This window comes from Suillus clintonianus, assembly GCF_016758775.1.
Source record: "Suillus clintonianus strain FC179 chromosome Unknown DEU56scaffold_61, whole genome shotgun sequence".
NCBI lineage: Eukaryota > Fungi > Basidiomycota > Agaricomycetes > Boletales > Suillaceae > Suillus > Suillus clintonianus.
Window position 1 is genome coordinate 1 of NW_024539285.1, and position 22983 is coordinate 22983.

General features: G+C 48.9%; 14 protein-coding genes across 14 annotated transcripts; 6 read left to right on the forward strand and 8 right to left on the reverse strand.

Annotated features, from left to right (window-relative positions):
* Window positions 1-632: 632 nt before the first annotated feature.
* DEU56DRAFT_816018 (uncharacterized protein) lies at window positions 633-2517 on the reverse strand. The gene is made up of 5 exons (XM_041353810.1): window positions 2261-2517; window positions 1658-2199; window positions 1495-1604; window positions 1381-1438; window positions 633-1332 (listed from the first exon to the last, which is right to left on the reverse strand). The coding sequence occupies exons 1-5, from the start codon at window positions 2385-2387 to the stop codon at window positions 952-954; spliced, it is 1218 nt and encodes a 405-aa protein (XP_041206070.1). The 5' UTR covers window positions 2388-2517; the 3' UTR covers window positions 633-951.
* Window positions 2518-3649, forward strand: DEU56DRAFT_816022 (N-terminal domain of NEFA-interacting nuclear protein NIP30-domain-containing protein). Its single transcript, XM_041353811.1, has 6 exons — window positions 2518-2753; window positions 2815-2878; window positions 2931-2948; window positions 3002-3041; window positions 3094-3217; window positions 3269-3649. The coding sequence occupies exons 1-6, from the start codon at window positions 2635-2637 to the stop codon at window positions 3546-3548; spliced, it is 645 nt and encodes a 214-aa protein (XP_041206071.1). The 5' UTR covers window positions 2518-2634; the 3' UTR covers window positions 3549-3649.
* A 2-nt stretch (window positions 3650-3651) lies between these two features.
* DEU56DRAFT_860537 (nuclear protein DGCR14) lies at window positions 3652-5380 on the reverse strand (the record flags this gene model as incomplete). The annotated part of the gene is made up of 3 exons (XM_041355321.1): window positions 3652-4283; window positions 4339-4552; window positions 4607-5380. The coding sequence occupies 3 exons, from the start codon at window positions 5378-5380 to the stop codon at window positions 3727-3729; spliced, it is 1545 nt and encodes a 514-aa protein (XP_041206072.1). The 3' UTR covers window positions 3652-3726.
* A 40-nt stretch (window positions 5381-5420) lies between these two features.
* DEU56DRAFT_816029 (uncharacterized protein) lies at window positions 5421-8195 on the reverse strand. The gene is made up of 4 exons (XM_041353812.1): window positions 7981-8195; window positions 7721-7922; window positions 7384-7669; window positions 5421-7334 (listed from the first exon to the last, which is right to left on the reverse strand). Exons 1-4 carry the CDS (start codon window positions 8055-8057, stop codon window positions 5845-5847), a joined length of 2055 nt encoding a protein of 684 aa, XP_041206073.1. The 5' UTR covers window positions 8058-8195; the 3' UTR covers window positions 5421-5844.
* DEU56DRAFT_816032 (uncharacterized protein) lies at window positions 8196-9037 on the reverse strand. Its single transcript, XM_041353813.1, has 4 exons — window positions 8850-9037; window positions 8546-8788; window positions 8416-8497; window positions 8196-8364 (listed from the first exon to the last, which is right to left on the reverse strand). The coding sequence occupies exons 1-4, from the start codon at window positions 8985-8987 to the stop codon at window positions 8270-8272; spliced, it is 558 nt and encodes a 185-aa protein (XP_041206074.1). The 5' UTR covers window positions 8988-9037; the 3' UTR covers window positions 8196-8269.
* Window positions 9038-9059: 22 nt separating this feature from the next.
* Window positions 9060-10936, forward strand: DEU56DRAFT_816033 (pyruvate dehydrogenase). The gene is made up of 6 exons (XM_041353814.1): window positions 9060-9215; window positions 9264-9406; window positions 9457-9519; window positions 9578-10245; window positions 10295-10457; window positions 10508-10936. The coding sequence occupies exons 1-6, from the start codon at window positions 9179-9181 to the stop codon at window positions 10775-10777; spliced, it is 1344 nt and encodes a 447-aa protein (XP_041206075.1). The 5' UTR covers window positions 9060-9178; the 3' UTR covers window positions 10778-10936.
* DEU56DRAFT_486734 (uncharacterized protein) lies at window positions 10849-12867 on the forward strand. The gene is made up of 7 exons (XM_041346454.1): window positions 10849-11195; window positions 11245-11298; window positions 11348-11440; window positions 11497-11592; window positions 11651-11952; window positions 12003-12273; window positions 12324-12867. The coding sequence occupies exons 1-7, from the start codon at window positions 11031-11033 to the stop codon at window positions 12633-12635; spliced, it is 1293 nt and encodes a 430-aa protein (XP_041206076.1). The 5' UTR covers window positions 10849-11030; the 3' UTR covers window positions 12636-12867.
* Window positions 12844-14296, forward strand: DEU56DRAFT_741016 (glycoprotease family-domain-containing protein; the record flags this gene model as incomplete). The annotated part of the gene is made up of 8 exons (XM_041348853.1): window positions 12844-12883; window positions 12933-13187; window positions 13234-13335; window positions 13385-13604; window positions 13658-13923; window positions 13976-14051; window positions 14102-14200; window positions 14257-14296. 8 exons carry the CDS (start codon window positions 12844-12846, stop codon window positions 14294-14296), a joined length of 1098 nt encoding a protein of 365 aa, XP_041206077.1.
* Window positions 14297-14353: 57 nt separating this feature from the next.
* Window positions 14354-15436, reverse strand: DEU56DRAFT_872367 (glycosyltransferase family 8 protein; the record flags this gene model as incomplete). Its single annotated transcript, XM_041355774.1, has 4 exons — window positions 14354-14846; window positions 14899-15041; window positions 15095-15119; window positions 15171-15436. 4 exons carry the CDS (start codon window positions 15434-15436, stop codon window positions 14354-14356), a joined length of 927 nt encoding a protein of 308 aa, XP_041206078.1.
* A 55-nt stretch (window positions 15437-15491) lies between these two features.
* Window positions 15492-16250, reverse strand: DEU56DRAFT_816044 (40S ribosomal protein S28). The gene is made up of 4 exons (XM_041353815.1): window positions 16172-16250; window positions 16080-16121; window positions 15876-16024; window positions 15492-15824 (listed from the first exon to the last, which is right to left on the reverse strand). Exons 1-4 carry the CDS (start codon window positions 16172-16174, stop codon window positions 15812-15814), a joined length of 207 nt encoding a protein of 68 aa, XP_041206079.1. The 5' UTR covers window positions 16175-16250; the 3' UTR covers window positions 15492-15811.
* Window positions 16251-16419: 169 nt separating this feature from the next.
* DEU56DRAFT_816046 (mitochondrial Lipoyl synthase) lies at window positions 16420-18205 on the reverse strand. Its single transcript, XM_041353816.1, has 7 exons — window positions 17895-18205; window positions 17648-17843; window positions 17437-17593; window positions 17327-17384; window positions 17000-17271; window positions 16770-16948; window positions 16420-16714 (listed from the first exon to the last, which is right to left on the reverse strand). Exons 1-7 carry the CDS (start codon window positions 18089-18091, stop codon window positions 16613-16615), a joined length of 1161 nt encoding a protein of 386 aa, XP_041206080.1. The 5' UTR covers window positions 18092-18205; the 3' UTR covers window positions 16420-16612.
* A 14-nt stretch (window positions 18206-18219) lies between these two features.
* Window positions 18220-18869, forward strand: DEU56DRAFT_816047 (uncharacterized protein). The gene is made up of 2 exons (XM_041353817.1): window positions 18220-18351; window positions 18410-18869. Exons 1-2 carry the CDS (start codon window positions 18264-18266, stop codon window positions 18499-18501), a joined length of 180 nt encoding a protein of 59 aa, XP_041206081.1. The 5' UTR covers window positions 18220-18263; the 3' UTR covers window positions 18502-18869.
* Window positions 18608-20249, reverse strand: DEU56DRAFT_487023 (peroxisomal biogenesis factor 11). Its single transcript, XM_041346455.1, has 8 exons — window positions 19851-20249; window positions 19681-19801; window positions 19486-19628; window positions 19315-19431; window positions 19160-19269; window positions 18994-19104; window positions 18740-18938; window positions 18608-18687 (listed from the first exon to the last, which is right to left on the reverse strand). Exons 1-7 carry the CDS (start codon window positions 19935-19937, stop codon window positions 18872-18874), a joined length of 756 nt encoding a protein of 251 aa, XP_041206082.1. The 5' UTR covers window positions 19938-20249; the 3' UTR covers window positions 18608-18687; window positions 18740-18871.
* A 632-nt stretch (window positions 20250-20881) lies between these two features.
* On the forward strand, window positions 20882-22957 carry DEU56DRAFT_816077 (L-Aspartase-like protein). Its single transcript, XM_041353818.1, has 10 exons — window positions 20882-21039; window positions 21096-21182; window positions 21237-21340; window positions 21394-21535; window positions 21584-21715; window positions 21768-21857; window positions 21910-22188; window positions 22255-22318; window positions 22374-22496; window positions 22554-22957. Exons 1-10 carry the CDS (start codon window positions 20995-20997, stop codon window positions 22691-22693), a joined length of 1206 nt encoding a protein of 401 aa, XP_041206083.1. The 5' UTR covers window positions 20882-20994; the 3' UTR covers window positions 22694-22957.
* The last annotated feature ends 26 nt before the right edge of the window (window positions 22958-22983 follow it).

Genomic DNA, 22983 nt, shown 5'->3' on the forward strand with positions numbered 1-22983 from the left:
TCGGCCTGGTCGACTGGAGGTATCGGCTCCACCTGGCGACAGTCAGAAGAGTCTTGTGTAAGGATGTTAGGTAGTCTAATTACTGCAGGCTCTGCGTCGATATCAAGCTCTTGCTCCAGCGGCTGATAAGCTATTGTTGACCTGGAGTCAGCATATATTAGCAATTGGACTATGAAAGGCCGCTTTAAGTTACCTTGCAGACTTGGACGAACCCCAACGATCAGCCCATAATCTTCGCGTAATATATGGCAGCAAGTAAAACACAAAGGACGCGGTGTTGGTATAAGTTATTCTGTATCACAGTAAATGTGCAGCCGTACTACAAAAGCTGGAATTGAACTAACAGGAATGGTTTCTGGTACCCGTCGTCATACATGTCCTGTAGGATATTAATGGGTACCACTACCCAGAAATGTTTCGTGTGTGCTCACTTGCGTCAAGAAACTGGAGGCAGTCCATAATAGGACAACCGCGAGGAGGAGACCAAGGCCGACAATGTAATTCTTCGTGTTCGTATTCGTGTTCGTGTTCCTAGGAGCACCTTCTGAGGGCTCACCTCCTAAGTCGGACAAGGTGGTCATCTGAACCAATGAAACAAGACTAGCACTGGATGAGCATACTCAATCAAGGATGGTGGGTGCCCTTGTGTTGCCGTGTGAATATTGAGACGAACCGAGAGGACGGGATTATTGCTACTAGTACCACTTCGACTCTCCAATCGACCAATCCAGTGCCTGGTCTTTGATGCTTGCAGAACCAAGTAAATCCATTTTAATTGTACAGGTGGACGAGAAAAAAATGTAAGAGATACACCGCGCAGGAACGCCTAGGTTGGTAGTCCGTTGTAATGAAGGAATATGTAAAGTCATCATAGCATAAGATGGAAAACGAAAATGATGAAACCTATGTGGTAGAATCCAGGATAGAAGGGCGAACGAGTCACGTAGTGCACTAAAACGGCATTGTAGGGCGAAAGCCAGCATACGACTTGACCTTCTCAAAAATCCTGAAGAGGCTGATGACAATATTGATGCAATACGTGACAAGGCCAACCCCAACCAGACAAATCAATGCAAGTTGGTAGTCGCAGATCGTATCTCCCACTCCGCCCTCATTTCGTCCAAGGTTTGGAAGCGTTAATGCTGGCCGATCGAGTTCGTCGTACCAAGCAATGCTGCTTGCCGGCGCGCAGGGGATAAGAGATGTGAAGAAATTATCGAAGCAGAGCGAAAACGCCGCGGACCATGCACAGATGAAACAAACTTCGAGGAGGGTGTGTGCAAGTTTGGCAGATGTTCGCCATAAACCCATGGGGCGACCAAAGTATTCGAGCTATAATGGTATGAGATGGTACTGAGAAATCAAGTTTGAGATACTCGCATATATCGCAAGCATAACATGGACCAGGGTCAGAGGTGCAAATATTATCACTAAAGTTCTGGCACACAAATATGTTCATCAAGCTGTCACTTTTCAAGGCGCGAAGTGACGTACGGAGAACTTCCTACAATTCCCATGACTCCATCACGCAACTCCGTGATACGTATCCTGATGGCCACCGCAAGGGCCGCAGTTGTGAATGTGATATTGATGAATCTGAAAAGCTAGATCACAGATTTATACACACAGCATGGTAAATAAACATCACGGCACTCACCAATGGCACATATAAATTCGTAAGAATGAAGGCTCTAAAGCGCTGTTTCCTAGATCTGCTAGAGCTAGACCTGTCTCCTGACTCATGATCTCCCGTTACTCCCAGGTGAGAATAATCGCCTCGATAATTCGTAGGGAAATCGCGTGTTGGTTCCCATGGCGTGTCCCAGCCAGGTGTTTTATTACAAGGTAGAGTGAAAGGGGCGGCTGACGGGTGCGCTCCGGACTCGGGATGAAGATGCACAGCTCCCTTTTCCCTAGGAGAAACTGTCTGGGAGTGGGGCTCGTTGCACTCCTGGGGATTGGTATATAACGACAACTGTGGTCGATTTTTGTAGGCAGCGCCTATTTTGCCAGCCGCTCGACCCGATGACTCTCCGTGGGGATCTCGAGTACGGGCGAACGTCCCCCAGGGTGACTGCTCGGACCCAGTTCCATTTAATCCTCCCAATGACGAACGAGAAGCGGCGAGGTCGGATGGTCTCTGATCATAAAGAAGTTGATCATCATCTATGGGAGAAGGAGGTTCATCTTGGGCCCAAGCTGTGGCAGATTAAGGAACAAAATAAGTGACGCTGCTCGATTAGCATTCAGACGCTCATACGGGGTGCAGTGACGACGGTTCTCGTCGTTGAAGGTACTACAAGCGCATGACTTCGAACTGATGCTGCAAGACTGCTGGTTGACGGAATTGATGGTGGTTTTCGAGTGCTGGCAGCTGATAGAGACATGCGAAACGGAATAGAAAAAACCAGAAAAAAGGCAAAAGGAATGAAGGACCAAGTACCGCAGATTGAACGCTGGTCAGTGATCAAATGTACACTAGTAGAGTTCAGGCCGCCATCATCTACTCCACGGATTCTTATAAAAACAACACAAAGTCTGTTCAAATGCTGTGATGCGACGGGTAGTGCCGAGATGCCGGTCATGGCTATACCCAGCTCTATGGGGTCATCCTATTATCGGTAAGGTTAACACATGGAGGACGGTTTGCCCTCAGTGTCAGTCGGCGGTGTCGGCTCTAGATTCATATCTCAAAATGACCTAGAGGAGGCAAAAGCACGCAGAGAAGATCAGTGGAAGGCAGCATATGCCAGGTGCGCAGCGGATACTGCCTCAAATTGGAGTAAAATGACGCATGAAACTGAAATATACTAGGCTCGGACAGGTGCCTCCTCCGCAACCTGTGGAAGATTCCTTCGATGGTCGGAGTCTAGCAGAGGTGTGTGACACTCCTTTGCCTCGAGTGACCACTTGACATCAAGCTGTGATAGAAATTAGCCGCGAACAGGGTGCGTTACCTTTGAAGCTGCTCCTCATTTTTTGAACTAATCAGGTGTGTTAGGCCGCAAAACAGGAAGAATGGGAGGAGAAGACGAAGTTAGGCAAGTTCGAAATGCTATTTTTCTATGGTGATCCTGACTTGTCCAATTGTAGCAAATCAATTTCGCGCACTGGAAGAGGACGAGATCATGTTTCTAGACTCTATCAGAGAAAAGCAGGCCGAAGAAGAACGCCTCCGGAAAGCACAGGACGGCGAGGAGCTCTCAGACTTCAGAAAGTATGCTTCCACTCATGATTCATCCCTCGCTGATACTGAGAATCCGCAAAGAGCTGTTGCAGCTAGGGAAAATGACCTCAACAAGCCTTCGCAGCCAATAGCACAACCACGAAAACAGAGTGATGATACTCCGGAGAAGCCTAAAGCCGCTACTGTGCTGGCGTCCAAGAAGGATGTCAAGAAATCGTTGAAGGGTGTCGTAGTGAAGAAGAGACCAAAGTCTAACATTCAAACACCCAGCGAATCCAAGGCAAAGGCGAAGGAATCTGCTAAGAGCATCGATGACGATGCACCACCAGTCGCAAAACGTCGCAAGATTTCTGGATCATGACATCCCTCACATTCCACATTCCGGCTTTCCTGTAGCTGTCCTTGTAGATTTGTTCATTGTAATATCATCTAATCCAAGAACACGCTGTCCAGTCTTTCTCATTGGTCCTCTAAACACGATGCCACAAGCTCATACAGCCCAGTACTTACATGCTCATCTGTCATCATCGGGCCGGGTGTCATCCTCCCCGACCCGTGGGTGTCGGTGTCCACCGCACACGGTTGAGATCCCTTTCCCCAGTCTGTCCCGTTCCCCAGCCAGACATTCGGCCCATCGCCTCCGCTCTTCTCGCCGCTGCAGTACCCATCGTAGTTCTGTCCAACAATCTTTTTCCTGCAGGTGTCAGATTTCCAGGTGCGTCAGCTCTACGTGGGGTCCAACTTGGAGGGCCCATGGAACCTGACTTTGAGAAACCTCCTCGGGTCGGTGTGCGTCCAAATATTGGGGTCGGCCCCCCAAGGAGGACAGCTTTCGCGCGAAGACTTTTCGAAGCATGGGCAGATAATCTATGAGATAATGCCTCGCGGCTGGACGGCGCAGCAATATGGAAAGGTGTGCTAGGGGGTGGCACAGCTTCTGCTGGATCATCGGACTTGGACAATATTCGTGGAGTTGCATTGAGGGTCCCCCATGTCATGAGCTGATTAACGGCAGATGGGCCCAGTTCAGCAGCAGTAGGTGAAGGCAGGCTAGGTACAAGCGAAAATTCATTGATGGTAGGGGACCGCGGTCGATCTAGTGATGCTGGTTAGGTACCAAAACAGATTGGTCAACACAAAATAGAACTTACATGGCGTGCCAGTGATGGCGGCATCAATTCGACTGCGAGTGGGACTAGGTGGGGCAGATGTAGCTCGTGACTGAGAATCCCCTTCATCCTGTTCTGGTAGACGTGTATTCCCGTGCGTTATGATTCCAAAATCATCACTTGCTTTAGCTTTCGATGTACGCGGGTGGTACGGAGACATATCGGCATCAGGAGAAAACATAAGAGAATTCCGGGCCTGAAAGACAGCACTTTAGCGTTGAAATGAGAATCTCGTCTGATCCAAACACACCTTGAAGTTCCAGCCATCAACGCCAGCAGGGCGAGTATCTTTCCTAGGCGCCATAACGTCCAGAGGCGTATCTTCCTCAGATGTTTCACTGAGGATAGCAACTTCCTTTCCCTTGTTATTATCCTTCGCATCTTCACTTTCATCTTTCGATTCCTTCGACGACTCTCCGCTTTGGGTGATGAGTCCTGCAACAGTAGGGGCCTCAATCACAAACTTCTCTCTCACACCTGGTGCTTGGGCAGGCTCAATCATCATCCTCTCCCTCGCCTCAATCATCCTATCCCGCTGCTCCTCGACTCTCCTCTGTGCCTCCCATGCCCAGCCCCACCTCTCCTTGCGCTTCCGATTCTCCTCATCCATAATCTGTGTAAAGCTAGCGTTGTCTTCCGAGGTATACCGCGCCTGGAAGTTATCTAGACTCATGTCGGTATCATACCGCGGTCGTTTCGTCACTGGCTCCCCGCGTGGCGTGCGTAGCGGTGTCTCGGATGGACCAGCACCATAGGGCGTGGCGGATGGCGTCTGCCACGGTCGTCCTCGGTAGGTGGCGGGGGTGTTGTTGACTTCTTGCAATCTGCGCACGGAAGCGCTGATCAATTGGGGGTCTCTTGACGATACAGCGTCAAGATATTCGTTAGTCGCGTCGAGATGCACGAGAGAAGGGAAGAAGTCTCTCGCTATGATGCGAGACAAGGCTGCTGTGTACTCATCTTCCTCGAGCACTTGTTGACAATTTAGCGAGCGAGAAGGTTCGGATGGACCAGGCGTAGACATTTCACAGGGGAGTAGTTTGGGGTGTACTTAGATTCCAAAAGTCGAGGCTTACAAGGATTGTCATTGGTTACGTAAAATGATCATTAGGAATAATTCACACAATTCCGCAGAGAAAGAATAAAATGACAGATGGAAAAGAAAAATATGAGCACAGATCGGCTGCAGAAATAAACAAGTAATGTATCATGGTACCAGCGGAAGTGAGGACAGAATCGTGTAGTGTCGCTGGCAAATGGGTATTCGGTTGTTCGTTAATGTCATAGGAGGCATGGATCAGCAGGTTCACCCTGCAGGATAGTTCGCGAAAACGAATGGGCATGGAGTGTTGGTCCTCAAGACCTGGGATGCGTGTAGTGTAAATGATCGTCAGGGTGTGCCGCTCCAAAGTCAGCATAGCATGTCACAGTCGGAATATGAGGTAATCAGAAGAAAAAATCCAAGAAAATAACTGCATGCATGGCGGCTCAAGCGCCACCACGTCCAAAACTGAGCACGGTGCTCCCGGACCTGCTCCGAGGTTTCTTGTCAGGGTCGGGTTCTAGCAAACCGCCATTGTCTTGACCAGGAGGCTCTAATCCGCCGCTCTTCCGCCCACTGGTGATGCCCGCAGGTCGACCAATCCTGCTCTGCGACAATATCGAGGCACTGCTGGCAGAGGATGGGATTCTAGATGATGCACGGACTGTCACGTTTGAGTGCGACAACGGGAGCTGCGGTAACGACTTCAAGTTATTCTGGACTTTCCCATTGTATGAGAACGGTCGTTCACGAGGACGAAACTCTGAATCAGAGGATGGGGTAGGTGACCCAGTATCACTGGAACCTATGGAGGAACGTTTTGGTTGACCATATGGACCGCCCCCTGGCCCGGTGGACTTCTTGAAGCCAGTAACTCCTGGACGGGAGATCGGGATGGGGAGGAAAGTAGGAGTTGCGGGACGTGATGAAGGAGTAGGGATGGAACTGAATGTTGCTGTAGTGCTGAGGCTTGCTCCGGAGAGGCGTGATTGAGGACGACGACTATGGGTCATTGTGCTCTGGCCGAAGTAACTGGGCTTGGAGAAAGTAGGAGATGATGCCGACGAAGGAACTCCACGGCGAAAAGCGCTGGGGGCTGAGGGACTGGATGGGCGTCTGTGTTCCGTCTCGGCATCCTTATTCGGAGAGGGACTCTCGTCCATAATGAGAACCCATCCCGAATTATCAGGGTTAGGAGTGGTCGCACCGCTCGCCAAAGCAATATCGACGCCAAGCCGCTGTGGATTCGGTTTGGCAAGTTTGCTATCCGGGATCACGGAGCGTGTAGAGGTACTCTTAGGAGCCAAGGATATCGTGGATGTGGATGCCATTGTGGAGATTGTGGCTCCCTGCCGCCCAACATTACTGCCCATCCGTAAGCGAGGGACACGTGTGTGGATCTTCTGTTCCAGATTCTTGACACGAGCACGCATTTCGGAAACCATTTGAACACCTTTGCTTTTCGATGCCATCATAGGTATGGCAGTGATGTTGGTGGGTACGCTAGAACTGGTAGTAACAGCGTTAGGTCGTGGGACAGGGACAGGCGTCCGAGGAAAGTTGCGTGGAGCAGCAAGGGTTGGAAGGGTGCTCGAACGCGTGATTGATGAAGGTGAGGAAGCATTAGGGTTATGTTTGCTCGGTTGAAAACCTGCGCGCTGGAGTAGGACGGACTGTCCAAACCCTGAGCTGGCAGCGGTAGAAGGAGGACGAGAAGGGGTCGGAATAGAAGATTTCTCGTGGGAAGAAAGATCAGATAGTTCAAGGTCTGGCGGTGGTGGTGTGCTAAGCAGATTGTCATCTGATGAAGCCGTCGAGATAGGAGGGAATATTGACGAATCGGCGGTGGAAGTAGAAGTTTCAGTCACAATGCTCAGCGCCCTGGAGCGAGCAGCTGATAGCTGATCTTTGAGGATAGAAATTTCTACAGATGAATCTAGCAGAAAAGTGAGTACTCGATGCCCATGCGGTCCAAAACAACGCACCTCGGAGCTCATCCTTGACACGCTGTAGTTCTTCCTCCATATTAGCCTTGTCAAGAAGCTCGTGCTCGAGTAATATTTTTTCCTCCAACGCCTTGGAATATCTCGACTCTATATCCGCCAGACTTGACGCGACCACACGTTCATTTCTCTCGAGGTCATCATTGCCCAACTCCAGGTCGCGCAACCTGACCTTCAATTTCTGAGACTCCTGCCTGAGCGTATCCAGCTCTCGTTGCAAGGAAGTGGTGGTTGTATTGTGGGTGGTCTGCAGCGTTATAAATTTGGACTTGTGAAGGGTTAATTAGTGAAGTGGTGTTGGAAAACGCGTGGTGAATACCTTCCATTCGTCTCGGTCTAATTCGGTCCTCGCGACCTTGACTTTGAGATCCTGCTGTGCCTTCTCTGTACGGTCTATTTCCTTGATTAACTCCTCCTCAAGTTCCTTGCTGGAAGTGTGAAATTCATCGAGTTCTGCCCGAGTCTCTGCCAGCATATCGGCGACCTCATTGTACTTTGATTTCCAGTCAGTGGACGAGTAACTAGTTGAAAAACATGGTTAGGACACCAAATTGAGTGTGGCAAGAAGGGTATGAGTACTTGAACTGGTTGTCTTCCATGGAGGCCATTATTGGGTCTCTGCGTAGCGCATCTGTAGGAGACAGAACAGCCGTCATGGACCCTGTTAAGAAATAAAGTACAACCTAGAAACACAACCAGAAAATATCAAAGGAGAAAAGAGAAATATTGGTGAAAACAGGAGAAATGCTTGCAACTTGGTCGTTCTTCTGATACTTGGTTGACATCCACAGCTATGCCACACATTGTTTACGTAATTCAATTCATGTCCACTGCAGATCTATTTTGCAATCCTCTGATCAAGAGAGCACTACATAGTCTCAGGTTTCGCGCACTTGCGCTTTTCTATTCGTCCAGTCTTAGGACACCTCATCTCTTGCCACGACACAGGTTCCATCGATGCGCCTAGAATATTAATTGGTTGATATTCGTACAAGAGGAAACAAAAACTCTTACCAGCTTCACTAGTTGCAAAGATAACACCGAGGTCATTGCGCGCAGTGGTGATGTAGTAACTGCGAGCATCGCCAAGAGAAATCTACAATGGTTGAGCAAACCATTCACCGTGTTCACTCGACTAGCTTACCACTATTCCCTTGACGACATCTCCTCCACGAAAACAGTCGCCTATCTTCACCTTGTCTTTCTCGGTAGCTCTGACATCTTGAGTGCGTATAACACCATTGAATTCTTCACCGGCAGGAAGAGGGACACCATCAACAACTGAAATGGATACCATCGCCTGCAAAGGGGACAAACGAGTGACGGTTCCTAGTACGACTGAATTTGCTGCTGGTGGATGTGATCGTACATGAGATATTGACAGGGTCTGCACACATTGAAAAGCCGGGCATGGTCATTCTGAGTAAACATCAAGAGAATAAACCAACAGATCCTTGATACTGTGCGACACCGACGAGGCTCGCTCTAACTTGTCCATCTTTCAAGTATAAACCGCCTCCAAGGTTGGGTGCTGGACCACGAGGAAGAGAGACCGATTGACCTGGGAGTAAGATGTCGGACGTCATGGGAAATCAAGGGAGCCGAAAGTGATTACTTATATCGTGGTACGACAGGGAAAAGTCGGGACACTAAGAATTATTCGCGTCGCTCGGATTTGTCGCTATTTGGCGCGACTACTATTCAAAAAATCTCAGCCCATTCTGACTTATACTTCCGTTCGCTCTTCAGGAATTGTGCATTTGCTCCCTCAGCAACAATGGCCTCCTCCTCTCTCGCTCGCGTCCTTTCACAGCGTATGCTTCTTACTTGTCCTTGATGCTCACAACTAATACCGTTCACAGAGATGCACATTTCTGCACGGAGACATGCACTGACAAAGTTCTCCATGCCTGCCATGAGTCCCACCATGACTGAGGGTGGTATCGCCTCCTGGAAAAAGGCGGAGGGTGAAGCATTCACTGCCGGTGACGTGCTGCTTGAGATTGTACGTTTAATTAACCTTACTCTTGCTTCGTTCCTAATGCCTGTTCACAGGAAACGGACAAGGCTACCATTGATGTGGAAGCTCAGGACGACGGTATTCTTGCCAAGATTATCGTATGTTAACTTCAATCTACACGCTTACATCCTCTCATACTGTCTTGCGCACATTTAGGCTCAGGATGGTTCGAAAAATGTCCCTGTCGGCCAACCCATTGCCATCATGGCTGAAGAAGGCGACGACCTGTCGGGTGCGGCTCAAATGGCTTCAGAGCCTTCGTCCGCACCTCCTTCCCCACCGAAGGAGGAAAGCACGCCTCAGCCTTCAAAAGCCGAGGAGGCCCCCAAGCCTGCTCCTTCTCAGGCTAAGCCTGAGCTTGCCAAGGGCGAACGGATATTCGCGTCCCCCATTGCGAAGAAGATCGCTTTGGAACGTGGCATCCCGTTGGCCCAAGTAAAGGGCACTGGTCCTGAGGGACGGATTATTCGAGATGACATTGAGAAGTACCAACCACCACCAGCAGCAGCTTCAGCAGTCGCTGCCACGTCTTCGGCGCCTGATGCTTCCCTTCCGGAATACACAGACACCCCAGTTACGAATATGCGCCGCGTCATCGGCTCACGTCTAACACAGTCCAAGCAAGAGCTACCCCATTACTACCTCACCGTCCAAATTAACATGGACAAGGTGATGAAGCTGCGGGAGGTCTTCAACAAGACGCTTGGCGATAAAGATAAAGCTGCTAAGCTGAGCGTCAATGACTTCATTCTGAAGGCTGTTGCATGTGCATTGAATGACGTGCCTGAGGCCAACTCAGCATGGCTAGGAGAGGTCATCCGACAGTATGTACTTCCGGAAATAAATAAATTAACTCACTCACTTTGCCTTTAGATATAAGAAAGCCGATATCTCAGTTGCTGTCGCAACTCCCACTGGCCTGATTACACCTATTGTGAAGGATGTCGGTTCAAAAGGATTGGCAACTATCTCTAGCGAAGCGAAAGCTCTTGCCAAAAAGGCTCGGGACGGCAAGCTGGCTCCTCAAGAATATCAGGTACGTGATATATCTTCATGCCGACTGTATGGAACTCATCGTTTCGATAGGGTGGCACGTTCACGGTGTCTAACCTTGGCATGTATGATATCGAACACTTCACTGCCATCATCAACCCTCCCCAATCGTGTATCCTTGCCGTTGGCACCACGAAGCCAACAATCGTCCCAGCACCTGAGGAGGAGCGTGGTTTCAAGACGGTGAACATGATGAAAGTGACGCTGAGCTCGGACCACCGGACAGTGGATGGGGCTGTGGGTGCTCGGTGGATGACTGCGTTCAAAGGTTACCTTGAGAATCCTCTCACTTTCATGCTCTAAAAGTACAGTGTTTTCGGGTCTTTGAGGTCTACTATTAAGTCTGTTTCTACTAGACTAGATTACATTTATCACATGCACGTCTTTTTTTGCTTTGTGTGATGAAAGAGTTTTGTACATTATGCGAAGCTTACGAAGTATTATGTACGCACCCCCTGAGGCCAGGTGGGCCTGATTTTTTGTTCGCGAGTCGCGACCTGCTAACAACTTCGCGTGTCCTTTTTTCTCCCCATAACTGCTCACCAGAAATTCTGAGATGGAGGACAAAGACAAGTTTGATAAATACCTCATCCAAACACTGGAGCAACTGGTCGGTGCGAAAACAGAAGCTACCGCCCTGAGCGAGAGAGTCGCCACACTACAAGATGCAGCGAACGAACACGACCGGTTGAGTGCATTGAAGGAAGAACAAAGTGATAAGGTACGTAGACGCGATCTCGTTGAATTTCCCCCCGTCTAACCACCCACAGCTTCGTGACAGAATTGCAAAACTTGAGATTGATAAAATGCAGATGCAGAACGCGGTATATCTAGTGCATTTTGATCTGATAGGCCATACTGATGTGTTGCCAGAATGCAGCCCTGCAACTTGCAGTGAAAGATCGCGATGCGTTACACGGATCATTAGAAATGTTCAGGGCGGATGCTTCCACGCAGCGGGAGAGGGTGATTCCGAAACTCACTCATCGACTCGATGCGGTCTAACACATGCCACGTTTCAGGCTAACGCACTGGGACAACTAGTTCGTGAGTTGGACGAAGAAAAAAAAGCTTTGACCCGTAAGCTTCAAGCTGCTGCACAGGTTGTGCGCGTGGATGTACGATTAACTAATATCAGGCTTGCCATGCTACCAGTAACTAACATTCTCCGTCCAGGTTGGCGTGAACACGGATCCTCTCCCGTCTCTTCGTAGCACGCCCAACAATGCCATTTTGCCAGTCGCACGAGGCCAGCCAACGGCTGGGCCATCTCGCGTCCACAACCTGAAGGAAGAAGGAAATACGAAGGCAGATACCTCTACAGGACATCATCCCTCTCAATTACCACCTACTCGGAAGAAAGCTATCGAAGAGGCACCTCAGATCATCCCTGACCTTGCCAATGGTGAAATTACAAATTTCACTCGACCTTTCCTCACAATGCACCTCGGTGGAGGGTCACAATCTCTCATTGTAAGGTAAGCTCTCGACTTGTGTGTTTAGTAGCATCAGCTTATGAACTCTTCAGCATAGCAATGCAAAAACCTCTGGCGGTCAAATTCGGTATAACAAGCTACCTTTGCCCAAATTTGTGGGAAAACCCTTGGTGTCCAACAAGCCCTGGCGAGGCCGGGTACATGTTCGTTGGCTTAGGGGAGGAGATTCATAGGTTTGTCAAGCCGGAGGTACACGAGCTTTTTGTCGGGCTTGCAAAAACTAAATACATACTTATGGGCCGGTATGAGGCCCATCGTGTTGAACCGTTGACCGTGGATGAATGGCTGACGCTCCCGGAGAAAGTAAGTTTACATAACTCCAAACATATCATCTCTTGATTTTGGCGCATTAGGTTCGATCCAAGTACTGCGAAACCACACAACGAAAATCGAAAGACTCACGTTCCGTAGAGGGCCTAAGCGCTGCTTATGAGGCCGGTGAACTACGCGCTCCCTGCGTCAAATTAACATGTCTTGATTTCAAGGAGGACCTCTACAAACAACTGAAGGCACAAAAAACGGGACAGCATAACGTGAGCTCCGCGTCATCCCGGCGTTCGTTTAAACAAGAATTTCCTGTCACGCGCTCGTCACAAAAACGCCGTCGCATTGAAGTCATTAACATTGACGAGTTCATGGACACTGACAGCGACCATTCCGTATAAGTACCAGGTCACACTTCCAAGATTGCTCACTTACATAATTCGGCGATTGTTCATCGGAACGTTCATCGACTGCTAATACCTACATACCAACTCTAGTCCACATCGTACAAGGCCTAATAACGCTGTATCATAGCTTCGATTCCATTTTCCCCTTGGCCGTATTTGTACAAACCGTTGAATCGCGAAAATCGGACAGACATCTTGAACAATGCCAGGTCGTCATCGCGAGTTTCCGCTCAAAAATCCAAGTTGAGATCACAGCGTTTCGTGATGAGCAACACTCACCGACCTCGTCAGGCAGGGCATATATCGCTCTGGGATTGGAGGGGTCAGCTAACAAACTTGGTGCAGGAGTCATCAAACATGATGTCGATGGATCTACAGAAGTGCTCTCGAACGTTAGGCACACTTACATCACACCTCCTGGCGAGGGATTTCTCCCCCGAGATACTGCCCAGCACCATCGAGAATGGGCTATAACGGTGATCAAAGATGCGGTTGCAAAAGCAAACATCACGATGCACGATTTGGACTGTATATGTTACACCAAAGGTTAGTCGGATCCCTCGTGAAGTCTCGTGGCTAAATGTTCCTCTAGGTCCTGGGATGGGTGCACCTTTGCAGTCTGTTGCTCTAGTTGCTCGCACTCTTTCGTTGTTATACGAGAAGCCCCTTGTCGGCGTGAATCATTGTGTCGGACGTAGGTATATCCATCAAAGGTATACAACCTCCACTGATTGTCGAAACAGATATCGAAATGGGACGGCAAGTCACTGGAGCTCAAAATCCAGTGGTACTATACGTATCTGGGGGCAACACCCAGGTTATCGCATATTCACGGCAATGCTACCGGATCTTTGGAGAAACTCTCGATATAGCTGTTGGAAATTGCCTTGACAGGTTTGCCAGAGTTATAAACTTGAGCAACGACCCAAGTCCAGGATATAATATTGAACAAGAAGCTAAGAAGTGATTAGTTGATTTCGGTTCTTGGTATTTTATCTGACCTGACGTGCACCCAGGGGAAAGCGACTCGTCCCATTACCTTACACAACCAAGGGGATGGATGTTAGCTTGTCTGGCATACTAACTTCGATTGAAGGCTACATATCTGATCGTCGGTACCGGTCTCAGGACATACCCTCAGAAGAGTCTGAAGATATTATCAGGCCTGCGGATCTATGTTTCTCCCTTCAAGAGACGGTGTTCTCCATGCTTGTTGAAATCACGGAACGAGCGATGGCTCATATCGGGAGCAAGGAGGTCCTCATCGTTGGAGGAGTTGGTTGTAAGATACTTGTTGTGTCCCGTCATCACCAACCTGATCCATCCACCCAAAGGTAATGAACGACTGCAAGAAATGATGGGCATCATGGCGCAAGAGCGAGGTGGAATGGTTTTTGCGACCGATGAGCGGTTAGTTTTTTGACATCCATGATGTGGTTTTCTTATTCACGAACTCGCAGTTTCTGCATTGATAATGGTATCATGATCGCTCAGGCTGGTCTACTGAGCTACCGTATGGGATTTCAGACGCCTCTTGCACAGAGCACCTGTACGCAAAGGTCGGTACCCCAATTCTAAGGATTGGTCTTGCAGAAAATAATTGTTTATATTCGAGATTCCGGACCGACGAAGTGCATGTCGCATGGCGACCTTGATTCTTTTGGTGACCCCCATCTATTCTACTATTTAAATCTCGTCAGCATTATCAAACATCACTGCGCAACATTCGCCAACACCAGCTTCCAGTCTTCATGCTCTCCTTTCATCTCTTGGCCGAGCTGCTCAAGCCTCTGCCACCACCACCTGTGACTCTTTGCGTACTCTCCTGTATCGTCTTCAGATACCTTGGCGTGCCAAGGCTTGTCAGCCAGAATGTAGTGAAGGCATCTGATTTCCTCGTCTCTCCACAGCGGTTTGTGAATCAGCATCAATGTCTTGAGCGCATTGTAACACCATGGAAGAGGTTTCCACGTTCCTTTAAATAAATCTGACAGGAGGTCTTGGTCGGGGAATGACCAAGTGGACACGAGAGGTGAGGTGTAAAGGTGGTTGCGGACGGTTTCTCCAAGAGTGAGAGAAGGATTGAGAACCACGAGGCCGGAGTTCAACTGACTGTGTGGACGTGGGCTTGCTTCTGTGACGTCCACTGGAGCAGTCAAGCCAGATGGGTGGACCAGTGGAGTATATGCGCAGTTCTCGGGGACCCTGGACGACTGAATGTTAGGTAATTATGATGGCAAATAGTCAAACGGCATACCAATCAGCAGGATAGTGGGGTAGCTTGCGTGGGTTACAAGCACACACATGCGCCGCAGCTATCCAGTTGTTTGGGAGATCGAGGTCAAATAACTCGTCCATATTACGCATCACGATCATATCGGCATCCATAAGGACAACACGCTATGTTCAAAGCAAATGTAAGTCATGAGCACTGCGCAATCTGAATCAAATACCTCATATTCTATCAGTTCGAATGCCCTTTATCTCGAAATGAGTTGTCTATCAGCTCCGTAGCTAGTTTGCACACACCTCAGCTTCGTCCATGTATCAGCAAATCTTGCGTCATGCGTTGAAAGTGAATGAATTCCCTCTGGAGGGTGCAGCGATTCGATCGACCTCATGGAAATGCCCCTTCGCTCGAGAACACTCCGAGCATCTTGGGGCAGCGTAGGAGTGACCATCACAACAAGAGGGAACGCAGAATCCACAGATCTAAGGGTATGATCGAGCACAAGAACGCCAGGTAGATAACTGGTTCTTGTGAGTAGTGTCACATACGCCACCCTTCGAGTCATCCTAGCTGATGCGCGATTGTGAGGGGAAGGAAGGGGAGCGATGATGCTAAGATGAAACAGCAGTAAATCGATTGATAATCTCTCAAAAAAGTACTACCGAAAAATCGGACAGTCGGATATTGATCGAAGTCGGAGGTTGCGGTCCTAATTAATTACAATAATTTGATAGTGCAATCTATATCGATCTGCACTAGGCGAACAGTGTTTTTCGCGCATATATCCAACTACCTTGTCGCTAAAACTTGAATTGTGGTGCGATCGGATGCGGGACCTCACAAGGGATCGGGGAGGATTCGGTATAACTCATGTAGAGGGATTCGTGTACATGCGCAATGGTAGAGAACTAAGAACACATGGTAAGAACAATATGGGGATTTAGCGCAAGCGGCTGTCATAAGAAGCTCAGTACAGTCCACGACGCATGAGATTTGAAACCTACCGAGCTTCGCGCTCACTCTCCAGAAGTGCAAGGATATCCTCCTCCCGCACAGGGCCCTTGACGTTGCGGATAATTGTCCGCGTAGTATCATCCATAAACTCAACACGGACTTGCGTGACTCCACCACGAGAGCCAGTGCGTCCGAGAACCTGATGCCAGAAGTTGGGATGAGTATGTTCGCGAGGGGTCAGCGCAAATATTAACCTTGATAACCTTAGCGAGTTTGACGGGAGCTTTTGATGAGTCCTGGTGAAAGTCAGTTGCACGAATGGCTTGAGACTATGTGGCTTGCTTACCATGTTTATTGGGGCTGTCAACAGCGATGGACGAACTTTTGGCGTGGATGATGGATGTTTAGAGTTTGAGATAGACAAGGTTTCAATCAAACTCCGATGGCATTCTCCGGGCTTTCCACTTACCCCTAATTACTAAAGCAGTCCTGAAATGCTTCTTGAAGTTCTTCTTCATGGATGCACATTTTACAAGCAGTTCCTGTCACTTATAACTTGTAGTCTGAACAACATGCAGGGTAATCCTTAGCCGCTGGCAAGGTTTATTGGCAACAGTCGAATCACATCCATTCAGAAAATGGCAGTAGAGGGAGGCCTCTCTAGCCTCTAATAGCTGACCCAAACATAAAAATTGGCAGTCGATATCTTTCTATAGATCCGCTCATGGATTACACAATAAAAGCAGTAAAATAATAAGACAGCATCGTGCAATACGATCATGTTTTCTCAGAGGATATGACTTGCAGATGCTTCCTGTGTAACGAGATTCTTCACCCTGTTCTCTGTGGCCTTCCCTTTCAAAATATTCTCTATAAAGTACTCGCCAGCCTAACAACCTTGTGTGAGAAGGGTTGTCCGAAGTAAAAGACACTGAAAGACTGACCTTGTAGCTACTGCGGACAAGAGGACCGCTGGCCACGTAGAGAAAACCCATATCGTCAGCTATTTGTTTCCATCGGTCAAACTCGGAAGGTTCCACATATCGGTCAACCTTCATGTGTCGCTTCGTGGGTCTCATATATTGTCCAAAGGTCACAACATCGACATTAATTTTGCGAAGTTCTGAGCTATGATTCAGTAATTATATTCTTGCGCGAATGTGCTTCAGCTTACCTCGCAAAGCATCCATTACCTGCTCTTCTGTCTCGCCGACACCAAGCATGATACTTGTCTTGGTTATGCGGACACCTTCCTTCTTCGCGTGTTCAAGCACCTTCAGACTCTGTCGGAAAGTTGCGCGGCGGTCGCGCACAACGGGAGTCAACTCTTCCACAGTCTCAACATTGTGTGCGTAAACGTCTAGGCCGGACTTGGCCACGAGAGAAACATTTTCCATGTTGCCCGCAAAATCTCCTGTTAATGCTTCTACAAGAATCTGAGGCGCCCTGTGTGGAATACCCAGTTCGTCAGCGGCATAAACGAAATGGGCGGGTGGCGCACTTTTGCTTAATCTTTATAATTGTCTCTGCGAAGTGATGTGCACCACCATCTACAAGGTCTGCAAAAGGAATTATCAGCCTACAATCTGGTTATGTTCATAGTCGGCGCACCGTCTCTGTCAACACTAGTGAGCACGATGTATCCGAGCCCCCATCGACTAATGGCCTCCGCTGTATTCTCAGGTTCGTGAGGATCCAATGGAGGTGGTGTACGAGAAGTCTTGACGGAGCAGAATCTACAGCCACGAGTGCAGGTGTCTCCCATTAACTTGAGGGGGTGAAATTAGTCAATAAACAGTAATTCCGACATTATATAGCATACCATGATCGTGGCTGTTGCTGCTCTTTTGCCCTCCTCAGCAGTTGCACCCTCTTTTCCACCCCAGCAATCGCCAATATTAGGGCATCGTGCCTCCTCACATACAGTATGAAGATTGAGTCCCCTTAAATCCTTCTTAATTTTGTTGAAAGACGCGCCCGAGGGTATCTTTGTCTTCAGAAAGCTGGGCAGCCGAGGTCTGAAGCGGCATGAACATTATTCCCAGAGAAATAAGACAATTTATGCGCACCCCTTGGTGTTTCCTAGCACTACATGTTCTATGGGTTCTCCTGAGATGAAGTCGTCTAATGATGGTCCGGAGACCAGCGTTTCACGGAAGCTGGACTTTGAGGTCGACGGCGTTGCCAGGTGCCGAACTTGACTTGAAAGTCGACAACTGGAACGGGGACGGAGAAGTGAGTTTACGAGGAGCGAGTGGGCCGACATCGTGATGAAGGACAGTTAGTCGGGAGAATGTCCACGAGTGTAAGCAAGCCTTAGCAAGGTACTTAGTAAAGACGGCGACCCCGTGGACAAAAAAGGTAATTCAGCGCCCACTTGGCCATTCGGACATTCGGAACCAAATCATTCTTCAAAAGTTGCCCGACATTGGATTTTCATGAACGCGCTTTCCCGAAGGGAGGAGGACACACTCCTCAAAACTACTAAATCGCGCGCTTTGGCGGAATGTGATCCAGTAGTCAAGGGTGCGGCCGTGTATTCTGGCATGATCAAGAGTACTAATATCTAAATTGTACTGCTTAGAATTTGCCGACTGCGCAACCGGACGCACACTTTCTGTTGCATGGGCTTGTAGGGGCAAGTACAAGGCTTTGCAGGAATGTATGCTGCAATAGTGAGTCCCCCCGCCGCACTCTGTCCAGCATATCGAGTGAATGTGTTTTAGCACAAGCCAAGCAGCAATGGATGATGTCCGAAAAGAATATCTTCGTTTAAGAGATCAAGAGAAAGCGTCTCAACCACTTCCATGATGATGGCGGGATAGCTTGATTCTATCCTTTACATGCAAAGCAGCCGTCAAGGTGAATTACACATTGATCACGGTATCCAGAGTCATATCTGAATCGAGTGCATAATACGCTCGAATGCGTGGTACAACTTAGGACTCAAAGGCAGATGCCAGAGATTAGACAAAAGTACGCGGGCCCTGGGGCAATAAACATCAAATACAGGTAGAAGTATAGACAGGATTTTATATAGGGAATCTCAGTTTTTCTTTCCATTGTTGATGGCAATCCATTGAGCACGAAGACCCATGAGAGAGGAAATGAAACTGAACATAGTGATCTGTCAGCCAAGCACAATAAAAGAACCACTGCCAAACTGACCCAGCAAAGCCAACAATGCCGTCGTTGACGTTGACAAGACCCAAGTTGGAAGCGGGTATCCAGATATCGAAAAGGTCGATGATGAACTGGTAGCGGGTGTCCGCGCGCAGGCTATGGGGACATTTAAGAGTCATTTATTAAATAGTACTCGATGATTTCAACGTACTTTTCAAGTGCAAGTTGCCTGACTTCTCTTTGAGCTTCATCGCCAAGGTCCTTTTCTCCCCAGGTCTCGGAGTTACGCAGTTTCTTTGCGTCGTGAGCAAGTCGTCCAGCCTGGAAAATTGAAATTCACTATCCCAGCTAAGCGATAAGTCTCACCTTCAGCAGTCCATGTGTGATGCTAAACAAGATTCCAGCCAACCATAATCTGTTGGACGTCTTGGTGACCTTCTCAGCAGTGCTGGGCTTCAGGACAATGAACTTGGCGGAGTTCGCCTGTCAAACCATTTGAGAAGTTGTAAAACCGTCCAGTGATCAATTATGACTTGCCCACACAACTCCGTCATACGTGAGGTACCCGAAGTAGGCAAGCTGCCGACCGATGCTAGTCAATTGTTCGCCAACTTCACCCGTATATTGAGCTGCACGCAATGCGGCTTGAAGGTGCTCGACGGGTTTCCCAAGTCTCATAACTATACAAATGTCAGGTGTGGTCATGTGGCCACGGACACTGGCAAGCCTTACGTTTACGGCCAAGTCCTAGGTGGCTCTTGAGAGCTGTCCATCGAGCAGCTTCGACCTTGTTGCCTCGAGAGAGGAGGAACCAGGCGAGGAACCGAGAGAAATACTGGACCGTGCGGTAGAGCTAAAGCGCGCCGATGAGTACTCCGTTCCTCAACCCGATGGAATCATACCTTATCCCGGCCGACATTGAATGATCCAAATTTCAAGGACTGAGAAACATAAGGGTGGAGAATGACCTGGGATGCAATTGTAGCCATGTCTGAGAAATACAAATAACAGACTCGTGCAAGAAGAGGGAGATTGAATTGATGCGGCGAATGCTACTCGAAGACTTTAGGTGAGAGAACCCTGGCGTAATTACCTTGCGATTATCACGTGGATTTGCTACTTTCGAAGTACCCGATCACCGGTGACGACGTTGAGGTACAACCTCATGCATATGATTTCAGACTTCACAAGAGCAAGACACGACAACCGGGGAGCCATGACATCTTCCTTTGGGGACGTTGAAGGTGTGTATAAGCCGTTTTTTGAGCGGCTAGATCTCGTTTGACAGTGTTGGCAGGTGCGGCGATCGGTTTTATCGGAACGTGGTAAAGCAAAGAAATATGGACCGACAATCACGCTGGAACGATGAAAGCGGCGTCACGACTCACGATGTCTAGCCGTGGACTTTGAAGCTTGAAGCTTGAAGGCTCCTTCTCAAGGTATGGCCCCCGTTGAAGTTCGGTGCACATTGCACTGTCAGTGGGTTCACGACCGGGTGATTTCGGACGGCAAAAGCCGCCGCGCGTAGCATTTGCACTGAAGAAGTTGTGGATATAACCTTCTGCCCTCCACTCGCTGTACTCAGTTTCGTTGCTGAAAGAGACTGCCTAATCATGGCCACGGCTATTCGGCCTCCCCGCCGAGTGAGTTATGCCCTTTATTCCTCACGTGACACTCCACTCATTCTGTCATGCTTACTTATAGCTCCTCCATGTGATTCCTCGTCAACGACTGTTCTCATCATCCGTCATGGTAAGTCAGGTTATCTAGCAGAGGCGGAAGAAACCTATGATCGCGTCAGTCAAATCAGGCATTCCGCAGTGAGCGTGACACGTTCGGCGAGCTCCAGGTCCCTGCCGATCGCTATTGGGGTGCGCAGACACAGCGGTATGTATCAGGTCTGAGATGCGTGTACTACTGAGCATTTTCCATAGGTCACTACAGAACTTCGACATTGGTGGCCCCTCGCAACGACTACCGCCTCCTCTGATCAAGGCCTTCGGTGTGCTGAAGAAGGCTGCATCCATCGTCAATGTCAGCTATGGCATGGACCCGAAGGTTGGCGAAGCCATCCAGAAAGCTGCTGATGATGTGAGAAACCGTGTTCTAGGCCTCGTGTGTGTGCTTTCAACTGATCTTTACTCCAGGTCATTTCTGGGAAGCTCATCGACCACTTCCCCTTGGTTGTCTTCCAAACTGGAAGTGGAACTCAAAGCAATATGAACGTAAACGAGGTGGGCATAATAAACGGTTGAATAATCAGTGGTTTCACTCAATGTGGTCAACAGGTGATATCGAATCGTGCGATTGAACTTCTTGGTGGTGAACTTGGGTCAAAGAAACCAGTCCACCCGAATGACCATGTTAACATGAGCCAAAGTAGTAATGACACGTAAGATGCTGCGCGGATTGTGCTTGATTGCATGGATTTACCAGTAGCTGTAGCTTCCCGACAGCTATGCACGTCGCCGCTGTGACTGAAATTAATCATTCACTGCTTCCGGCGCTGACGGAACTCAGGGATGCGCTCAACGAGAAGGCTGAACGTTTCAGTGGCATTATCAAAATCGGACGCACGCACTTGCAGGTATGAATAGGTTGGCCTTCTATGTGGATATTATCTGACTGCTATTAGGATGCCACACCTCTGACGCTTGGCCAAGAGTTTAGCGGATATGTCCAGCAAATCCATAATGGCATTGCTCGTGTCCAAAATGTTATTCCTCGCTTGAGCCTTCTTGCTCAAGGCGGAACTGCTGTTGGCACAGTGAGCCCGTTAATATCTAGTGAAGGGGTAGAGATGCTCACGTGTCATGCAGGGTCTGAACACCAAGAAGGGCTTTGACGTCAAAATCGCAGCCGAGATCTCGACCATTACAGGCTTGAAGTTCCAGACCGCGCCCAACAAGGTAAGGCACTGCACGGCGATTGTTTCGTCTGACTGCTGACGACGATCCGCAGTTCGAAGCTCTAGCCAGCCACGATGCCCTGGTTGAGGCTCACGGCGCTCTGAACGTCATCGCGTGTTCCCTGATGAAGATCGCCAATGACATCCGGTTCCTTGGTTCTGGCCCTCGATGTGGCTTCGGTGAACTTAGCCTCCCCGAGAATGAGCCTGGCAGCAGTATCATGCCTGGAAAAGTCAATCCCACACAGTGCGAGGCTGTGACAATGGTCGCCGCTCAAGTTATGGGTAACCAGACCGCTGTTAGCATTGCTGGAGCCAGCGGACAGTTTGAGGTATTCAAAAAAATTTCATATACGGCACGTTTATCATTCATTGAATCTATTATTCTCCCGAATTAGCTCAACGTCTTCAAACCGGTCATTATCATGAACGTGCTGCAGAGCATCCGCCTTCTTTCTGATGGTGAGCTTGCATAATTCAAATGACTCGTGCCGACCCGCTTATCATGTCTGATCAGCCTCGCGCTCGTTCACGAAGCATTGCGTGGTTGGTATTGAGGCCAATGAGAAGCGTATCAACCACCTCTTGAACGAGAGTTTGATGTTGGCAACGATTTTGAACAGCCACCTTGGCTATGATAGTGCGTGCTAAATATAATTTCGTATAACTCCGGGTAGAAGTTGATCGCACTTTGCAGACGTGGCCAAGTGCGCAAAGAAAGCGCACAAGGAAGGTTCGACGCTGAAGGAGGCAACTGTTGCACTCGGATTCCTGACACCCGAAGAGTTTGACGATAAAGTGCGCCCGGAGCTGATGTTATACCCAGATGACATATAGTCGCATTCCATGACTACCCCGATTTATATACCTGGGATGGTTTTGCTTCGCAGTAGATCTGATTCATATTTAAAAGTAATTTGCCTCTGCTTCCACCTCTGCCTCCCACAATGGCGCAGTTGGTAAGAAACTCATATCTGAGACTAGGTCAATCGATGTTCGATACTGCGGTTTGTTTGGTGGTGTGAAGATCTGATAGATATGTAGGGGGTGTTATAGAGAGAAGCTCGTCCGCCAAGAACAGCAAGGAAGGAACAGCGAATACGAAAAAGGCAAGAATGCTAAATCCA

What these genes read in the sequence shown, in the direction of transcription:
- DEU56DRAFT_816018 (XM_041353810.1), bottom strand. Translation starts at nt 2,387, where the DNA reads ATGTCTCTATCAGCTGCCAGCACTCGAAAACCACCATCAATTCCGTCA. An exon ending in CGAATTTATATGTGCCATTG is followed by an intron (nt 1,605 to 1,657) that starts GTGAGTGCCGTG and finishes TCTGTGATCTAG; the next exon opens with CTTTTCAGATTCATCAATAT. An exon ending in GGAATTGTAGGAAGTTCTCC is followed by an intron (nt 1,439 to 1,494) that starts GTACGTCACTTC and finishes TTTGTGTGCCAG; the next exon opens with AACTTTAGTGATAATATTTG.
- DEU56DRAFT_816022 (XM_041353811.1), top strand. Translation starts at nt 2,635, where the DNA reads ATGGAGGACGGTTTGCCCTCAGTGTCAGTCGGCGGTGTCGGCTCTAGA. An exon ending in TGGAAGGCAGCATATGCCAG is followed by an intron (nt 2,754 to 2,814) that starts GTGCGCAGCGGA and finishes GAAATATACTAG; the next exon opens with GCTCGGACAGGTGCCTCCTC. An exon ending in GAGCTCTCAGACTTCAGAAA is followed by an intron (nt 3,218 to 3,268) that starts GTATGCTTCCAC and finishes GAATCCGCAAAG; the next exon opens with AGCTGTTGCAGCTAGGGAAA.
- DEU56DRAFT_816029 (XM_041353812.1), bottom strand. Translation starts at nt 8,057, where the DNA reads ATGACGGCTGTTCTGTCTCCTACAGATGCGCTACGCAGAGACCCAATA. An exon ending in ATGGAAGACAACCAGTTCAA is followed by an intron (nt 7,923 to 7,980) that starts GTACTCATACCC and finishes TTTTTCAACTAG; the next exon opens with TTACTCGTCCACTGACTGGA. An exon ending in TAGACCGAGACGAATGGAAG is followed by an intron (nt 7,670 to 7,720) that starts GTATTCACCACG and finishes ACCCTTCACAAG; the next exon opens with TCCAAATTTATAACGCTGCA.
- DEU56DRAFT_816032 (XM_041353813.1), bottom strand. Translation starts at nt 8,987, where the DNA reads ATGACGTCCGACATCTTACTCCCAGGTCAATCGGTCTCTCTTCCTCGT. An exon ending in ATGTCGTCAAGGGAATAGTG is followed by an intron (nt 8,498 to 8,545) that starts GTAAGCTAGTCG and finishes CAACCATTGTAG; the next exon opens with ATTTCTCTTGGCGATGCTCG. An exon ending in CTTTGCAACTAGTGAAGCTG is followed by an intron (nt 8,365 to 8,415) that starts GTAAGAGTTTTT and finishes TTAATATTCTAG; the next exon opens with GCGCATCGATGGAACCTGTG.
- DEU56DRAFT_816033 (XM_041353814.1), top strand. Translation starts at nt 9,179, where the DNA reads ATGGCCTCCTCCTCTCTCGCTCGCGTCCTTTCACAGC. An exon ending in GTATTCTTGCCAAGATTATC is followed by an intron (nt 9,520 to 9,577) that starts GTATGTTAACTT and finishes GCGCACATTTAG; the next exon opens with GCTCAGGATGGTTCGAAAAA. An exon ending in TGGCTCCTCAAGAATATCAG is followed by an intron (nt 10,458 to 10,507) that starts GTACGTGATATA and finishes TCGTTTCGATAG; the next exon opens with GGTGGCACGTTCACGGTGTC.
- DEU56DRAFT_486734 (XM_041346454.1), top strand. Translation starts at nt 11,031, where the DNA reads ATGGAGGACAAAGACAAGTTTGATAAATACCTCATCCAAACACTGGAG. An exon ending in AAATGCAGATGCAGAACGCG is followed by an intron (nt 11,299 to 11,347) that starts GTATATCTAGTG and finishes ATGTGTTGCCAG; the next exon opens with AATGCAGCCCTGCAACTTGC. An exon ending in GGCTGACGCTCCCGGAGAAA is followed by an intron (nt 12,274 to 12,323) that starts GTAAGTTTACAT and finishes TTGGCGCATTAG; the next exon opens with GTTCGATCCAAGTACTGCGA.
- DEU56DRAFT_816044 (XM_041353815.1), bottom strand. An exon ending in AACTCGCTAAGGTTATCAAG is followed by an intron (nt 16,025 to 16,079) that starts GTTAATATTTGC and finishes TTCTGGCATCAG; the next exon opens with GTTCTCGGACGCACTGGCTC.
- DEU56DRAFT_816046 (XM_041353816.1), bottom strand. Translation starts at nt 18,091, where the DNA reads ATGTCGGCCCACTCGCTCCTCGTAAACTCACTTCTCCGTCCCCGTTCC. An exon ending in GTGCTAGGAAACACCAAGGG is followed by an intron (nt 17,844 to 17,894) that starts GTGCGCATAAAT and finishes ATGCCGCTTCAG; the next exon opens with ACCTCGGCTGCCCAGCTTTC. An exon ending in CACTAGTGTTGACAGAGACG is followed by an intron (nt 17,385 to 17,436) that starts GTGCGCCGACTA and finishes TTCCTTTTGCAG; the next exon opens with ACCTTGTAGATGGTGGTGCA.
- DEU56DRAFT_816047 (XM_041353817.1), top strand. Translation starts at nt 18,264, where the DNA reads ATGAACGCGCTTTCCCGAAGGGAGGAGGACACACTCCTCAAAACTACT. An exon ending in ATGTGATCCAGTAGTCAAGG is followed by an intron (nt 18,352 to 18,409) that starts GTGCGGCCGTGT and finishes TGTACTGCTTAG; the next exon opens with AATTTGCCGACTGCGCAACC.
- DEU56DRAFT_487023 (XM_041346455.1), bottom strand. Translation starts at nt 19,937, where the DNA reads ATGGCTACAATTGCATCCCAGGTCATTCTCCACCCTTATGTTTCTCAG. An exon ending in TCAATGTCGGCCGGGATAAG is followed by an intron (nt 19,802 to 19,850) that starts GTATGATTCCAT and finishes GGCGCGCTTTAG; the next exon opens with CTCTACCGCACGGTCCAGTA. An exon ending in TCACACATGGACTGCTGAAG is followed by an intron (nt 19,270 to 19,314) that starts GTGAGACTTATC and finishes TCAATTTTCCAG; the next exon opens with GCTGGACGACTTGCTCACGA.
- DEU56DRAFT_816077 (XM_041353818.1), top strand. Translation starts at nt 20,995, where the DNA reads ATGGACCCGAAGGTTGGCGAAGCCATCCAGAAAGCTGCTGATGAT. An exon ending in TCGGACGCACGCACTTGCAG is followed by an intron (nt 21,536 to 21,583) that starts GTATGAATAGGT and finishes GACTGCTATTAG; the next exon opens with GATGCCACACCTCTGACGCT. An exon ending in GAGCCAGCGGACAGTTTGAG is followed by an intron (nt 22,189 to 22,254) that starts GTATTCAAAAAA and finishes CTCCCGAATTAG; the next exon opens with CTCAACGTCTTCAAACCGGT.